Below are 18,774 nucleotides of genomic sequence, written 5' to 3' on the forward strand. Positions count from 1 at the left end.
AGAGGTGACCTTCCTCCTTACCAAGGCCCATCTGCACAAGTAATGCCATCCCTTTCCATCTTCTCCAACAGAACGGCCCCTCCGTCATCTCCACTCCCTCACTTATTTTCAATCTCTCCCTCTCTACTGGCTCATTCCCTCCTGCCTACAAATATGCCCATTTCTCCTCCGTCTTCAAAAAACTCTCACTTAATCCTTCTAGGTTTGCTATCATCCTATATCCCTTCTGCCTTTTGTGGCCAAATTCCTCAAAAAGATTGTCTATAACCCCCTCATACCTTTCCTGTCTAAACCCTCTGACTTGAGATTCCACTACGAAGCTTATACCCCACGGAGGTCTACCTAGTTTGCCCTAACCTCTCTGATGACCTTTAATCTTGCATCTCCAACTGCCTTTCAGACACCTCAAACTGGATATCCAATAAATACCTTTTTCCTTTGATTCTATTTTATTTTTAATACCAATTTATCCCCCTCTTTTGACTCCCTCCCCTACTCACTGAGAAGGTAAGAAATAAAATACCCATTAATACATACGAAGTCACACAAAACATATGTCTGCATTAACCACATTCCACAAAAAAAGAAAAAATACATTTAGATCTATACTCTTGAGTCTATCAGCTCTCTGTCTGAAGGTGGACAGCATTTTTTATCATTGAATCCTTTGGAATTCTGACAGATCACTGTATTGGTCAGAATCACTATATCTTTCACAGTTGCTTATATTTACAATGCTGCCGTTACAGTATAAATTGTTCTCCTGGTTCTGCTTACTTCATTTTGTATCAGTTCATAAAATTCTTCTTGGGTTTTTCTGAAACCACCTCCTTTATCATTTCTTACAGCACAATAGTATTCCATCTCATTCATATGTCATAACTTGTTCAACCATTCCTCAACTGATGGGCATCTCCTCAGCTTTCAATTCTTTGCTATAATAAAAAAAAGTTGCTATAAATATTTTGGTATAGATGGGTTTTTTTCCTCCTTTGATCTCTGTGGGGCACAGACTTAGTAGCAGTATTGCTGGGTCAAAAGCAGAAAACTAGGCACAGACCAACAGCTCAAACATATACCAAGATAAGCTTAAAATGGATAGATGGTTTAGATATAAAGGGTGCTATCACAAACAAATTGGGGGGAATGGAAGAAATCACCTGCCAGAGGGAAGGAATTCATCAACAAACAAGAGACAGAGGTTCATAGGAGGTAAAATGGATACTTTTGATTACATAAAATTTAAAAAAACTTTGCAAAAACAAATCCCATGCAGACAAAATTAGAAGAAAAGCAAGAAAGTGTGTGTGTGTGGGGGGAAATGCTGCTACAAGCTTTTCTGATACAAGGTTTATTTCTCAATTACATAGGGAACTGAGCCAAATTTGTAAGAATAAGTGCCATTCCCCAATTGATAAATGATCAAAGGATACAAACAGGCAGTTTTCAGAGAAAGAAATCAAAGCTATCAATAGTCATATGAAAAAATGCTCTAAATCACTAATGATTAGAGAAATGAAAATTAAACAACGCTTAAGTAACATCTCATATTCACTGGATTGGCTAAGATGACAGAAAAAGAAAATGACGAATGCTAGAGAGGATGTGGGAAAAGAGGTACACTAATGCATTGTTGGCGGGGCTGTGAACTGGTCCAGCCATCCTGGAGAAAAATTTGGAACTATGTCAAAAAAATCTATCAACCTGAGCACATGAGACACAGCAATATCTCAACTAGATTGACATCCCAAAGAGATCAAAGGGAAAGGATCCAGTAGCTATCTCAAACTAAATTTATCCAAACTGAACTCAGTATCTTCTCCCCAAAACCACACCCCAGCCCTTTCCTGTGACTGTGGGGGGCAACGCCATCCTCTCAGTCCCTCAGATGCCCCCAGCCTAGGGGTCTTCCCGGCTCCTGTCTCTTACCCTCCATACCCAAGCTGTTGGGAAGGCATCTCACCATCGCGCCGTCCCTCTAACACGCCCCTTCCTCTCCTCTGTCACCTTATGCCTAGGCTACTGTAATAGATGCTGGGGGGTCTTCCTGCCTCAAATCTCTCTCCAATCCGATCTACCCTCTACCCAGCTGCCAAAGTGGCTCTCCTGAAGTGCAGGTATGACCATGCACCACCACCCCTAAACTCAAAAGGCTTCCTATTGCCTCCATGACTAGATACAAAGTGCTTTTTTGCCCTTCACCTGACCCCCCCTTACCTTTCCTGTCTAAACTCTCTGACTCGAGATACGACTACTAGGCTTATACCCCAAGGAGGTCACTGATAAGAAAAGAGTCCCTGTATACACCAACTATTTACAGTAGCACTTGTTGTGTTATCAAAGAACCAGAAACAAAGTAGATACCCACAAATGGGGAATGAAGGGGAAGGGAATAAGTATTTATATAGCACCTACCATGTGTCCGGCATTGGAATAAGTGCTTTTTACAAAAACAAATATTTCATCTGATCTTCAGAGCTACTTTGGGAAGCAGGTATCATTAATCCCCATTTTACAGGTGAGGAAACTGAGGCAAACAGAGATGAAGTGACGTGCCAAAGTTCACACTGCTAAACTCAGGCCTTCTGACTGCAGGCCCAGCACTCTCCCCATCATGCCACCAGCCGCTATCTAAATAAACCGTGGTGCAAGAATGGAATGGAATGCTATTATGCGGTAAGAAACAAAGACTATCCAAACTGCTGTTTCCAGAAGGCTGGGTCAGCAACCATGATAGGCTTACCAAAGTTTGCCCAGACCTCCTTGCTAAGCAGGAAGCAAAGGGAAGAAAACTCTAGCAGCTAGGTGGGAAAGGCAAGGGCTAGATGAGTACTGATACAGAGGCCGGCTGGGTGTCAGGCATGGGCTAAGGGGTCGAGGCTTGAATCAGAACAAACTCAACTCCGACCCGGCCTCTGACTTGGGAGATCCTCCCTGAATCAGACTCTTCAGCTGTAAGATGAAGGGGCTGTACTTGATGTCTCTAAGGCCCCTTCTAAGTTGAAACAGATGATCCTATGAAATAGGACCCTTCTCAGGAAGAATCCTCACTGCAATGGGAGTGGAGAGGAGCTTTAATTAAAAGAATCTCTGTAGGCCTTCGGTATGAGAACAAAGCGTATCCTGATTCACCAACATGGAAACCTCAAGAGGACAAGCTGTTGACGTTGTGTTCCTTGGACAATCCAACGGGCTTCAGCAGGAGGCAGAGTGGGAAGATCACTGCAATGCAAGTCTGAAGAACCAGATTACACGGGGGGTGGGGGGAGCTAGGTGGTGCAGCGGATAGAACGCTGGCCCTGGATTCAGGAAGACCTGAGTTCAAATCCGGCCTCAGACACATAACACTAGCTGTGTGACCCTGGGCAAGTCACTTAACCCCATTGCTCAGCCAAAAAAAAAAAAAAAGAAAAAAGAAAAAGAAAAAAGAACTAGATCACATCCCTGGATTTTCCAATGACTTTCTTTGCCAAGTTGGCCAAAACACACCCACCCTCTGTGCTTCAGTTTCCTCACTTGTACAATTAGGGGATTGGAGCATGTAGTCTTCAAAGGCCTTTCCAACATTCAGGTTCTACAGTCTCGCTCTCCTCCTTTGGCATGGAGTTCTATACAGTTTGAATGTCAATGCCGACACCCAGCTCCTGAGGGTGCTGATGAAATTTACAGTAGGCCGTATTTAATGAGACTGTATCTTTATCATGTTGTGATTACAAAGAAAAAATAGACTATAAATCCCTCTACTTGTTCAAGCAATCCCATTCCATCTCATCACCTGCAACTCGGTCATCCCCCTCTCCTTTCAGTTCTCTCTTTTAATTATTTCCTTTTTATCCTGTATATAGCTTCCTTTGCACACATCTGTTTGCACGTTGTCTCCCCCATTACATAAGTTCCCTGAGGGCAGTGACTGTCTTTTGCTCCTTTTGTATTTCCAGTGCCTGGCACACAGCAGTCACTTAATAAAAGCTGACTGACTGATCTTTTCAAAAACAAGTTAAGATTCCTCTTGAAAGGGTTAGGGGATGTTTATGGAATAAAGGCAAAAGGAATTTGTTTTTTAAAAAGTGTTGTTGGGTTTTTTTTTAAGGAGAAGAAATGGAAGTATCAAATTTTCTGAAGGATATATGTAGCTGAGATGGAAGGGTAACAAGCATTCATACACAGCAGCCACTATGTGCCAGGCACTGTGTCAAGTGCTTTATCATTATCTAATTTGAGCCTTGTAGCAATCTCGGGAGGCAGGGGTTGGTATTATTTTACCATTGAGGAAACTGAGTCAGAGATAAAGTGACCTGCCCAAGGCCCCACAGCTATTATATGTCTGAGGACACATTTGAACTCAGGTCTTCCTGACTCCAGGCCCAATGCTCTATCCACTGTGCCACCTAGGGGCCAAAGGCGGGGGAAAACATGAGATGATCGTGGGGTTGGTAGGCTCAAACAAGGGCTTTGTAAGGATGGAGGCCGCACAGGCGTCTGTAAAGGCAATATGGAGAGACTGAAGATGGCAGGGGAGTCTGGAGGGGATAGATTCACTTGTACATGTGGAAGGAGAAGGAAGAGACGTGGGAGCAGAGGAGGAGATGGGAGAGTCAGCAGAGGGGGCTGTTCTGCGAAGGCTGAGGAAAGGGAGTCAGCAGCAACGGGAGGTAGTGCTGACGTGGGAAGCCTGCAGGGAAACAGGGCTCAGAACAGTCTGGACAGGGGCATGGCTGCCTCATCGTAGTGAGGGGCCCAAATGAGGTCAGAGAACAGAAATCTCTAGTGAACCCAATCAGCAAAATTCCTCCAGCTCCATCCAGCAGCACGTGAACAAGAGAGAGGGAAGGAGATAGTCTATGGTGGGAAAATGGCGAAATGTAAATGATGAAAAGACCAGAGAGCAAGGGATTCAAGAGCAGGAAACGATGTAGACTTAAGTTAAGAGGTCAAGAAAGGAAAGGGTGGAGAGTATAGGAGTGCTGACCTGGAAAGGCCCTGAGTGGTAGAGTTGTGTTGGATGAGGCCAGCCAGGGCCCACAGGAGGTGTGGGGCAACCTCCTGAATGAAGAATGCCTCCCCAGCCCTAGCAAGGGGTCTAGGAGGTGTTCTCATGAAGGACAGACAGTAGGAGAAGTAGGTGGAGCCAGCCCTTTGGGCTGGGCAGAGGACAGGGGCAGCTCCAGCAGGTGTCCTAGCTAGACTCTTCTGGCTTCCCCAGTAATGTCTGACCCTCATCCTCCAATCACCCTCCCTACTTCCTTGGGTCTGAAGTGAAGAAAATTCCTGAAATAGAGAGTTGGGAGCTATGCACCTGGAATGACAAGAGGTGAAGGACTGGGGCAATCCAAGTGTTTACAAGGGTCCCTGGTGTCGCCTGGAGATGTCCCTCCTTGGCCCTCAGCATCTCTCTCACCTGCTCACTCCGTCTGACATGCGGCCCCTCACCACCAGCAAACTGGGAGGCTGGGAAACAGCTCAAAGCATGACAGAGCAGAAAGCTCGCAGACCTGAGACGTACCTTACGATGTTGCTGGCCACTCCTCCAGGATTCCTTCTTTACACAAAGAATCCTGCAGAAATTCTGACTGCTGTGATCAAGACCAAGTTATCGCTCTTACCTGTTGCTTCAATGTACTCGATGCATCTCTCAATAAAAATGGGGATAGGCTTCTCTGGAGTTACTACGGTGTTTAAAGGCACCCCAAAATAGTTGCTCTCCCACGTTGTCTTTGTGATAGATGGCCGGGGTTTAGGCTTTGGTTTCTGTTATGGAAGAAAATAAGACCAGGGTGAATATTGAAGCAACTGTAAAACCCCAGGCCTTGCAGTAGGCCCCCTGGTATCCAATGTCCCGCCACGGAGCTCTAAGCTGGCCAAACAAGACCAGGCCCTGTTCTCTGACCCCACTGCCAAGCCCTCAAGTCCATCTCTGCCTTTGGACAGGCAATCTTCCTCAGCCAGCACAGAGCACTGTTTGTGCATACCTCTGCATTTACTAGATGGCCTATCACGCCTACTCAATTGTAATCTCCCAAATAACATGGGCCCTCACACAAATACTCTCTGTATACAGCAGATGTTAATGTTGATCGAGTTAAAGACAATCTGCAAAACATCCATAACAAGACAGAGAAGAATGAAGCTGATGCAGAAATACCAAACCAGACAAACACATTAACTCATTCCTTCCCTGACTCTCATTTCTCCTGGTGTTCAGGTCGGGCTAAAGTGAACTCTGGGAAAACACTCAACTCTAACACCTCTGGGCCATGCCTTGTCAAAGAAAGATGCTGGCAAAAGCTTTGCACCAGAGAGGCCAACTCCCCACGGGTAATAACAATGGGATTACTATCTCCCTTTATCAAAAGATTTGTGAAGTAGTAAACAGGAAGTTTTCCAAGTCACCTACACAGATAATGGGTACCATAACTTCAGAAAAATTTTATCTTAAAAGATAAAGAACAGAATTGAAAACAAATTGTTCCCTTCTTTTATCAAATGCCAAGTAAATGTATAGCTTCTCAAAAGGCAGGCAAACTTAATTGAGAGCACTGCCAAAGGAAAGTTTACCACTGAAAATGGAGAAAATGGAAAAGATTCTGTTCATTTTTCAACCACTGTATTTTCCTATGTGCTTCCTGTGTCTTTTATGTGATCAAGACTTATTCCCAAATAGTATGAACACCCCCCCCACACACACACAATGTTGCAAGCACTATTCAATTTACAGAATCATCTATTTTCAGAAGTGGAATAGACCTCAATTACTAAGCATTCATTAAGAGCTTACTAAGTGAAAAACACTATACTAAGAACTGATACACAGAAGAAAATGAAATAATCTCTGTTCTCTAGGAGTTCACATTCCATCAGGGTAAGCAGGACTCCATTCGGAAACATTCTGGACAGGTGGTCATCAACCTGAACCTGGTTACATCCAATCTGATTATTAAGTCATCTGAAAAACATTTATTACCTGCCCACTATGTATAGAACACCATTAGGAAATCCTTCTCATTGTAAGTTCACATTTCCCTCTCTAGACCCAATGGTCCCATACCCAATTTCGAAGGTCAAGTGGAATAAATGTAATCCTTTTTCCATATGACAACCCTTCAAATATTTGATGATGGCAAACATGTCTGCATTCTCTAAGTCTTCTCTTCTCCAGGCTAACCATCTCCAATTCTATCACTTGACTGTGAATGACATGGCTTTGAGTTTCCTCCCCACTCTGCTAGTTCCTCTCTGAATGCACTCCAATCAATGCCTTTCCTAAAATGCAGCCTGCTCCTCCCCCAACCCAGCTCTTCAGCTGTGGTCTGACCTAGGAAGAGAACATGGAGTTTATCACCTCCTTCATTTGGGACACCAGATTTCAATTAACTTAGCCCAATCCCTCCTCCCTCTATCCCCAGCCCATGAAGCTTACTCTGTGCCAAGTGCTACAAGAGAATATGGAAAACAAGGTATTACCTCTGTCCTCAAAAAGCTAGCATGAACAAATACTTTTCATCTCTACAGATACGCATCAAGTTCTGCAACCCTTAGAAAATTTATATTTTTTCAGCTCTGAACAGGCATGGAATTGACAAAAATTAGGTGACACGTCAGACTACTGTATTTATGGGCATCAACTCCCTCTGAGCGCACCAGGCAACCACACAGAAAACGGAGTTACTCAACGGGATTCATGTCTGGGTGCCTAACAGAATTTCACTGATAGGACCTTTTCACACAATCTGAGTTGGAAGGGATCCCAGAAGCTCTCTAAACCAACTAATACATGAGCAAGAAACTCCTCTACAACACAGAAATCATCATGCAGTCTTTCCAAAGAGGAACCCAACGAAGCCCAATGCAGCCTATTTTATTTCTGTACCATTCTATGTGTGAGGAAGTGTTCCCCTATGTCAATATTCATTTTGTGTCTCTGCAACTTTCACCTGTTCCTCATGCTGCCCTCAGGTGTCAAGCAAAACAAGTCTAAAGGTCATACTCCCACTAAGCCTTCTCTTCTTTGATCTAAACTTTCTCAGCTCCTTCAGCTACTCTTCCTCCATTTTGTTTCACCTGAGTGAATAGTTAGGCTAATATCCTGTAAGGAGCCATGATCTTACTGTGAAGCCTTTGTAGTATGTGGGGACTTGATGGAAAATCTGGCACAACTCTCCATCAACAGAAGGCAATCACTTTTCTATTGGGATTTGGCATGGCACATCATCCATGATACTGGTGAACACCTTCAGGCTCGTGCTAACAAAGTTATCTCTCTGGTGCATCTGTCATGCAATCCTGTACAATCTTAACAAATGTTTTGGGGGCACCTACTCAAGAGCCTTTAGGCCTTTATCTTTGTTCTAATGAGCTTTTTTTGTGACTAACAAATTACAGACATAGTTCTATTTTAAATTCTCTATGCTTCTGATTTAGTTGTGTGACAGTGAAGATGTAATTTACCATAGAAAACCACCTGCAAAAAGCCTCCTGGTTCCATTTTTATATTTTCATCTGGATACCCTCTATGTACACAGGCTATTCTCACAGACACCTGAATCTGGCATATATGTGTTAGATATTGCTGATGGCTTAATAATGATTGTCTGTTAAAAATAACGCTACCATCTGTAAAGGGTACTTTTTCATTCTTTTGGAATTTTCCTCTTTGTGATATCTTGAAAATTGACCTCTGAGGGGGCAGCTAAGTGGCACAGTGGACAGAGCACCGGCCCTGAAGTCAGGAGGACCAGAGTTCAAATCCGACCTCATACAAAACAGTTGACACTTACTAGCTGTGTGACCCTGGGCAAGACATTTAACCCCAACTGCCCCCCCCACACACAAGAAAAATTGACTTCTGAATATCTTATGCTTACAGTACTGATTGTATCTGTTTTCTGAGAAGTGGGTTTGCTTACTGCTAAGATACACAACACAACAAGACTGGCTTGTGGGTGAAGAGTGTCTTGGCCACCAAAACCCTTCAAAATCAATAAAACTGAAGATACAGGGAGAAAGTCAGTGAGTAGAAAGCCAGGAATGCCAATACCAAAGCTAGCAGCATTCCTTTCTCTCTGTATCTCATCATGTCTTCTCTGAACCATGATACATCAGCCTCATATCTCTATTCTCTTAAACATCCTTACTGGTTATAGTTCTGGAGGCTCTCATATTCCTACCGAATCTCCAGGCCACTACCAGAAGCTTGCTCTCTCTGTCAGACTGTCTGTCTGTCTCTCCTTCATGCACCATAATGTCTCAAACTTTCTATCCTAAACAAACTCTGTTCAAGATTCTATTCATAACTTTGGTCATACCTGCAAAGGTACATTCAAACAGTTAGTTAATAAGGAAAGTAACAGTTTGTCCAAATTGAAAAATAAACATCATTCTATTGAATTTTCATCTTAAATACTTACTAAGGAAAGTAGTCACGGGTTTGGGGAACCTGTGGCCTCAAGGCTACATATGGTCCTCTAAGTTCTCAAGTGCTGCCCTCTGACTGAATCCAAACTTCACAGAATAAATCATCTTAATAAAAGGATCTGTTCTGTAAAACTTGGACTAAGTCAAAAGGCCCCACTCAAGGAACTAGAAGGCCACAGTTTTCCCACCTCTGTTACAAGTATAGTCATGAATCTTTGAGGTATTTAAAAAGCTTGAAGAGAGTTTTAGATGGCTTTAATGAATAGAATGATTTCAGAAAAATCAGGGAAGATTTGTACGTACTGATGCAGATGATGAAGTAAGCAGAACTGGAAGAATAGTCTATACAATTTTGAAAAACTAAACAACTCTGATCAAGGCAATAACAAACCGCAATTCCAAAACATCAACAACAAAAAACTGTTTCCCACCTCCTCACAAGGAAGTGATGGACACAAGATGCCAGATGAAATATACATTTTTGGACAAAGATAAAGTGAGTTTGTTTTGTTTGACTCTGCATATAAGGGTTTCTTTTTTGTTTTTCTAGTAGGGGAAGAAGATGGTAGAGAGAAGTAAATGTTTGTAAAATGAAAAAATAAATTAATTTTAAAAATAAAGATAATACTAAGTAGCATTTTTACAGTGCTTTAAAGTTTGCAAAGCACTTTGCAAATATTAACTCACTTGATCTTCCCTACACCCCCAAGAGCTATTATTAAAGATGACTCAAACTCTTAAGAAATGTGGAACTTTTGAGATATTTCTATCTGGAATTAAAAGGGAATAAATACTCTGGAAACTAGCCACTGACACAGCATGGTTGGAAAAATATGGTACTATCACAAGGAAATCACATAGATATTAAATATCTGGAGTTAAGTAAAAAGCAGATATGTTTCCTTTTGAAAACAAATGACTGATCTATTTGAATTCTGACCGTGTTGGCTGTGGAGTATTTGTTGCTTGCCTCAATATTCTTCTTTTTCCATTGGAGATAATCAAAATGCAAAAATATAAAATAAGGAAATATGAATTAGGTTGTCATTTATTTAACCTGATGTTCATAATTTGTAAAGAAGTAGATACAAAATTGAGATGGAATCAATTGAATACTGGCCTTGAGGACAATAAAGTCATAGCCAGTCAAAAGGATGGCTTTATTAAGAACAAGTCATGACACACAAATTTAACAACTTTCAAAAATGGAAAAACAAATATAGCTAAAAGAACTACAGTAGTCTTATATTTGCTTTTTTAAACTAAACCATTTAGTACAAGATTCTCCAGAAAATTCTCTTGCGAAGCTGTTTCAGGGTAATTTGGTTAAATGGCAGCTAGGCTGTGCAATGCATAGAGTGCTGGGTTCAGAGTTGGCAAGACTTGTCTTCCTGAGTTCAAATATGGCTGCATACACTTACTAGCTCTGTGACCCTGGGTAAGTCACTTAATGCTCTTGGCCTCAGTCTTCTCCTCTGTAAAATGAGTTGGAGAAGGAAATGGTGCCAAGAAAAGCCCAAATAGGGACAGGGAGAGTCAGACATGACTGAAACTGCTGAACAACAAATCTGGCTAAAAGCCATCTCAAATTGAAAACTGACAGACAATTAGGAAAGAAGTCTTGTACTATGATCCTAAGAGCTAGAACTAAAGCCTTCCCTCTTCTGACAATCCAATTTGCTAAAAGGAGAGAAATCACTGAAAAGAGTTGGTATACGCTGGTTCACCTTAAGACTGGGGGGGAAGGGAGAGACGATGACACATGAGACACCTCAGGGTGTGAAAAGAACAAGAGACTTGAGATCAGAATACAGCAGATTCCTGCTACGTAATCAAGTCATTCACTCTCTCAGGGTCCTCAGTTCCTTCATTACCTACTCCTAGGGGATCTCTAAGATTCTACCCGGTGAGAGAATCCACTTGGCAGGCACTGTGCTAGAAGCTGGGGATAGATGGACATGATGCAGACCTTGCTCTCGACAAATTTACAACCTAATAAGGTGGAACCACTTACACCTTCCATAATATTTTATAGAAGAAAAAAATGAGAGGGGGTGGGGGTGGGAAAGAAGGATAGGGATTTCTCTGAAGCTATCCTCCTATTAAGTGGCAGGGCTGGAATTAGAATCTGTGATGCCTGGATCCATACATTACGACTCTCCTCTATTTCTAACCTGCATTCCCTTCATCACTTTCTGCACTGTCTGATCCCTGCCTTGTTGGAACAGATCACTTCCTGCCCACGATTCTTTAAAAACTTCCTATGTGAACAAGTGTTGATACCAGAACAAGCTAAAGGAAAATTGAGAGAGAAAAGCTGTTTCTTTGTCTACAACAGTAAATGCAGCTGGCAAACATGAAGACGTGAGGCAAAGCCCACCGTCACCAAGAGGGTACCAACTCAGAGAACCCAGACTGTTGGGACTGAGAAGCAGCTCAGCAGAAGAGAGGGGATAATGTCATCCTGCAGATGGGAAAAACCAAGACCTACAGAGGCAAAGAGACTTGCCTGTGGATATACGAAGGGCTTCTAACCCAGGATTCTTCATCTTTAGCATATTTAAGTCTTGGAGCAGAACCAAATAACATAACAGAGCCAGCTTTCAAGATGTGGGTATTACAATCCTCTTTCATGTGCTACAATGGCCAAAAAATGCCTCATTCAGTGCTAAGTATTCTTATGATGACTTACTCCATACACCAGCTGGGCTTGTCCCTCAGAAAGCTGACACATACACAGTCTTGTCACCAGGACTATACATGACACTGTTCTATCTTGTTATGATAATCTGCAACAACCTGGGTTTCACCATCCCTGCCTTGGAGAAACCAGGGTCAAGACTTCCACGCCATAAATTCATTCAATCAGCAACTAGTTATGAAGTTAATATTGTATACAGAGCTGAAATAAAGATAACATTCAATAAGATACAGCCTCAGTCCTTCTGGGGGCTGGGCTATAATCTAGGTTGTAAGACTCGGATAAGTGCATCAGGGAATTAAAAACCAAATTATTACCTAAGGCTTTTTTTTTTTTAAGGCAATTGGGGTTAAGTGACTTGCCCAAGGTCACACAGCTAGTAAGTGTCAAGTGTTTGGTCTGAGGCCGGATTTGAACTCAGGTCTTCCTGACTTCAGGGCCGGTGCTCTATCCACTGTGCCACCTAGCTGCCCCCCCCTTTTTTTTTCTTGAAGGGAAAAAATTATTATTCTGTTGGGAGGGGTGGAGGGGGTTGGGATTCAACTGGAAAATTGGGGGAGGAATATGGTTCGAGTGTAAGCCACAGCACATTCAAAACACACTGGTGGGTGACCATGATCAGGTTTATCTAGTTTGAGAAGAGCACAGAACACTTGGAGGGGAGTATTAAGCAAGGTAAGGTGGGAAGAGAGGCTAGACCTAGATAAAGGAGGGCCCTGAATGCCAGAAAAAGGAGTTTGTATTTTACATAGCTGATATGAAATCACTGAAGATTTCAGAGCAAAGGAGTGACATGACCAGAGGTCTGTTTAAGTAAGATTAATGTAGCAGTGGTATAAAGGAAAAAAGTGAATGGGGGATGGGGGAGAGATAGCCTGTTACAAGGCTATTCTAACAAAGACGGGTAGTAACACAAAGGCTTATATCAGGGTGATGGGAATGAATGTCAAAGAAAGTGAAAATAAATGGAAAGTATTTATTAAATGCTTGCTATGGGTCAAGCATCATGTGAAGTGCAGAGAATACAAATAGAAAAAGAATACAGTCTCTGAACTCACAGTCTAACTGGGGAAAACAACAAACAGGAAAATTGAGCTACAAAGCAGATGTAAAGACCCAACAATCCTAGGAGTATAGTTATAGAACCAATAGGAAATTCTCCAATTGATAACTGAACAAGGATATGAACAGACGGTTTTCACAGGAAGAAATCTTCTTAATAACAGCCATATGAAAAATACTCTAAATCACTAATAATGAGAGAAATGCAAATGAAAACAACCAAGATTCCAATTTATACCCATCAGATCGGCAAAAGTGATGAAAATGGAAAATCACACATGCCGGAGGGGTCATGGGAAACCAGATACATTAATGTGCTGCTGGCGGACCTGCGGGCTGGTTTAGCCATTCCAGAAAACCCTAGAACTATTTCCAAAAAACTATTAAACTATACACACCCTTTAACCTAGCAACCAGATTAACCACTAGTGGGTCTATGCCCCAAAGAGATTAAAGAGGAAAAGGATCCATATGTACAAAAAACTTTTACAGCAATTCTTCATATGGTAGCAAAGAACTGGAAATGGGGTGGGGGGTAGGGTACCTGTAAATTCGGGAATGGCTGAACATGCTATGGTATACATAAGTGACAGAATGCTACTTGTTAAATGACAAAAGGGATTAATTTCAGAGGAACCTGACAAGAACTGTATAAGCCAATATAAAATGAAGTGAACAGAACCAGGAGCACAATGTATACAATAACAACAATACTGTAAAGATTTTAAAATAACTTTGGTTTTAAAATAACTTTGAAAGACTTAGGAACTCTGATCAACACAGTGACCAACCACAATTCCAGAGATCTGTGATGAAATATGCTCCAAAAATAGAATTGATGGGACTCAAAAGTGAAGATGAAGGTATATGATTTGGTTTCTATACGACCAATAAGGGAATTTTTTGGTTTTTCTTGCTTTCTCACTGGGGCAGTGAGAAGGATAGGGAAGGGGAGAGAAAGTGGGAGGGAGACAATGCAAACCTGAAAATAAAATAAAACTGAATTAAAAAAAAGCCAATAGCAAGGCCTCAGATTCCTTGCCATATATTGGGACATCTGTCCAGAAGGAACAGCCCAGCACCATGGGGAAGGGTGTAGTGTGCCTCGGGGTCAGAGTAGAGAAGGGATTCTGGGCTCACTCCGACACACAGTAGGGATGCAAGTTCCAGATCCAGCCAGGAAAGAAAAAGATAGGTAAACTGGCAGAAAAGCTGGGGTACGCTGGAAGGGTAGATGCCCTGTGCCATGTCTGACTGGGGAGGAGGTTCCCATCAATAACACAAGCAGTCCGAGTAAGATTTTGCTAGTGTTTGTATATATTCCACATCAGAGTTTTCTAACTCACTGTTGAACTAGATTAAAAAGTCACTGGGAAATGTTTAACAAGATGAATAAGAGTTTATACAACACAGATAATGGTCACTTGTGATTTCCTAAGTCAACACAGGCTGGTGCTGGGTGGCCACACAAGCAGTGAGACTGTCTTCTTTATCTGTGTCGCCCCCAGTGCTGAGCACCGGCTTTGCGTTCGATGTGTACATAATAAACGGCTGCTTAGTAAATGAATGAAGGCCCACACACTGATCGGGGCACTAAGTGAAGAGAAACAAACACACACACATTCTAATTCTCCGCCTCTACTATGAAAGGGAGAAAGCTGTACCCTCTCAAACTCTGTAAAGAAGAGAAGATACTCTACTTGTAATGACGAAGTACTGGGTGGCACAGTGGATAGAATGCTACACTATCCTGCCTCAGACACTTAACTGTGTGATCCTGGGGAAGTAATTTAACATTTCAGCCTCAGCTTCCTCATCTGTAAAATGGGGATAATAATAGCATCTAATTTGTAGGGTTGTTGTGAAGATCAAACCTTAAAGAACTATAGGTTAGCACCTGCCCCTATGTCCTTGATCATTATCCACGTCCTGCCCCTTCACGTGGGGATATCCCAGTACCTTTGGGGTGCTATACTCATTGTAGTTCTTCAGATTCCAGGTTCAAAAACCCCTCGGTGACCTCCCAAATCTACTTCTATCTGACTCATCTTTCTCCTGCGCTCCAGTTAGCATCACCAACTAACCCCTGCACACCTCTACTTGGAAGTCTCAACTTCAGTCATTTCAGTGTGTCTGACTCTCTGTGACCTCATTTGGGGTTTTCTTGGCAGAGATCCTAGAATGGTTTGCCACTTCCTTCTCCAGCTCATTTTACAGAGGAGGAAACTGAGGCAAAGAGGGTGAAGTCAGTTGCCTAGGGTCACAAAGCTAGTGTCTAAGGCCAGATCTGAACTCAGGAAGAAGGGTCTTCCTGACTCCAGGTCCAGCAGCGTTCTGTGCACTATGGCACCCCCCTTGGGCACAGGAAGTCTCATGGACACGTCCAAAACAAAATTGGTCATTATTCTCCCAACTCCTCTGCATTCAAACAGGGCAGTCATCTCCCCAGGTACCTAGTTTTACCCCTTGTGATCATCTTCTATTTTTCTCTTTCTCCTCACCCCCCACAGGCAATCAGGTGACCTGTCCGTCAGCTCGGCTGCATATCTCTGGCATGTGCCCTTCTGCCCACTCATCTGGCCCTGCCCCACCCTGGGGCAGGTCCTCATCACTTCACACATGGAGTACTACAAAAAGCCTCCTAATAGGTCTCTGCTTCCATTCTTCCCTTACCCCAAATGATCTTTTCACAGCTGTCCAAGTGATACCTCTACAGCACAAACTGGGTTTTAGGAAGTGAATATGCGTCTCTATAGCACCTACAATGTGCCACGCACTGTGCTACGTGCTTTACAAATACCTCATTTGGCCCTCACACCAACCGTGAGGTATGTGCTGTTATTATCCTCATTTTACAGCTGAGGAAACTGAGGCAGATAGAGATGAAGTGACTTACCCAAGGTCACTCAACTATGAAGTACTGGAGGCTATATCTGAATTCAGGTCTCTCTGACTCCAAGCCCAGTACTTTATTTCTGCCTCTAGGCAGGAATGTCACTCCTTGCTCAAGCTTCAGTGGCTCCAGACTGCCCCTGGAACCAAACACAAATGCCTCTCTTTGGGATTCAAAGCTCTCCCTTTTTGTACAAGCTGATTTTCTCCTCCCATATCCCTCATTCCAGCACAACTGGTTTGCAGGCTGCCCTCAACAGGCCCCTCCCATCTCCGCGCTGCTGCCCAGACCGGCCCCTGGTCTGCAATCCCAAGGACCCTTTAAGGATCACCTAAGTGCTGCCTCTCTGCAAGACTCTTCCTGACTCTCCCCAATTAGGGGAATGCTCCTCGACCCCCCTCTCACATCCACGACTTTGCATTTACTTTGTCCTTACTTATCTGTCAGCTTCTCCAGGGGAGGAACTGTTAACAGTTCTGTCTTTGAGGCCGAAGCACCTCATAGAGTGCTCTGAATACAGCAGGGGCTTCATAGACGTTTGCTGAACTGAACCGAGGGCTAGTCAGGATGAAGGTCTCAAGCATAGTTCTCTCACACACATACAAAACTCTCAGAGGGAATTATAAGTCTCTGCCTACAGAGACTTTGTCCACAACTTTTTTTTTTTTTAAAAATTGACTATGTCAAGAAATGTTTTACTGGAAAGAGGGAGAACAGAGTTAAGGTCCAGCCTCCCTTATGAAGCAAAACTGTGTTTCATAACTGCAGAGGGGCGCCCAAAGGGATTACAGGGGGACAAACGAGGTTTACATTAGTTAGGGGCACCAAGAATGAGGCAAACACAAAAATTCACAACACTACAGAGAAAAAGGCAACAGAGATGAAATCAGAGAGGGACAAAGATCATAGATTTATAACTGGAAGGACCTGAGACGCAATCTAGTCCAACTCCTTTATTTTACAGACGAAGAAACTGAGGCCCAGAAAACTGAAGTGACTTGCTCAAAGTCACCCAGACCCAAAGCTGAACTTGGATCTTCTTGACTCCAAACCCAGGATTCTTTCTATTGTAGCAACAAAGCGAGCTTCAGGAATCCTGGAAGGGACTGACAAGTAGAACAGAAGACAGAGAACTTCCTTGGGCCACCCTGGACTGTAGACTCATAAAGCCCTCATGGCTTCAACCGTCAGTCCCCGTGCCATGCTGCCGCCACCCCCCATTCTTCTTTATATCATCCAGTGCACGGAAAGGTGTTTCTCAATCAGACATTCTGCCCCAAATGTACCACCTTCATTAAAGCAAGAACAGAGCAGTGCTCTCCTAGCACAGGGGCTCAGGGCAGGGGTTGGGGAGGGGATCCTGTGGATGGATTTGGGGGAGGGCATCTATGAACTTGGATAGGAAAAAAATTTATTTTTATTTTCACTAACCTCTACTGAATTTACCATTTCCTTCAATTACTTAAAAACATGATTCTGATAAGGGGTCCAAAGGCTTACCCAAACTGTCAAAAGAGTCCACGAAACAAAAACCGTTAAGAACTCCCGCTGTGACGCCTCATATGTGGAAGGCCAATGACCAAAGCTCTGAAACTCTTTAATAATTAACAGTGAACCAAACCAGCCCCTTCCATAACAACTCTCTTATTGACTGGAGGATCTACATAAAGATAGAATGCTAGCTATGTTTCAGTCTCAACAACTATCTTCTACCAAGCTCTACATGGTACTTGCTCCACAAAGTTTCCCATAAATAACTGCTTTTATTTTTCAATGAAACAGAGGCTGAAATCAGTTCTTGTTCTGGAAGAAAAAGGCTGAATTGATACAAAGAGCTGAAATAGAGATGTTTCCAATCACTAGAAAGCTCACAAATTCTGGATCCTTTTAATCAACTACTGCAGACTACAAACCCATATCACCCAACTTCCCTCCACCCCTCTCAGAATCTCTCCTGCTGGAATGATTCCCCCTCATCAGATCTTTGAACTCATTTTATTCACCTTTTGCAGTTATGATTTTTCTATTCTATTTTCTGTTTATAGACAACATGGATCAATGGAGCTAGCCAAACCCTGCCTCTATTTATATAAGCATCTGTGTGACCTTGAGCAAGTCGCTTCTCCCCAGCTCATCTCCTCATCTACAGTAAAATGAGGGATCTCTGCGTGACCTCTGAGGGTCCCATTGGGCTCCTCCTCCACCTGAAGAGGGCCAGGTCTCATTCTTCAGTTGCTCTCTCCAATCACTCTGCAATGAGCACTTAACTAACGTTGGATGACTGAGTGACCAGATGCAGGATCCCAGCAGGATCCCAGGACACGTCACCAGGTCAGGGACAAGTTGGACGACATGAGCTGCCAGCTGGTGCCGAAGACCTTATGAACAGAGGAGGTGTGGGATCTCGGCATGGAAAGCAGCTTCAGTGGGCGTTTAGTCCCAGGTGAGCTGGAACCCCGACACCATACTGGCCAGGAATCTCTTGACATTTCCCAGGACACTTGCAGGAAGAGGAAAACAACGCTCCCTCCCTTCTGAGGCCCTCTACACTGGTCTCCACCATTTCCACCCATTACCTTAGAATCACAGACCTCGAAACAGGAGGGCCCTCAGAGGCCAGCCCAGCCAGCCCTCATTTTATAGAGGAGAAAACGGAGATCCGTGGTGGCTAAGCGATGTGCCCAAGGTTACGTTGGCACCAAATGTC

General features: G+C 43.2%; 1 protein-coding gene across 2 annotated transcripts in view; it reads right to left on the reverse strand.

The window, feature by feature from the left end:
• The window catches only part of ARHGAP35 (Rho GTPase activating protein 35), a 148,388-nt gene that overhangs the window by 41,881 nt on the left and 87,733 nt on the right, over positions 1 to 18,774 (reverse strand). For both annotated transcript variants that reach the window (XM_020978443.2, XM_078145843.1), the window contains exon 3: positions 5,604 to 5,748. In XM_020978443.2, the coding sequence (XP_020834102.1) occupies positions 5,604 to 5,748 (145 nt within the window). The remainder of the gene's footprint in view (positions 1 to 5,603; positions 5,749 to 18,774) is intronic.

This window comes from Phascolarctos cinereus, unplaced genomic scaffold (genome assembly GCF_003287225.1).
Source record: "Phascolarctos cinereus isolate Bilbo 61053 unplaced genomic scaffold, phaCin_HiC Scaffold_726;HRSCAF=1367, whole genome shotgun sequence".
Lineage (NCBI taxonomy): Eukaryota > Metazoa > Chordata > Mammalia > Diprotodontia > Phascolarctidae > Phascolarctos > Phascolarctos cinereus.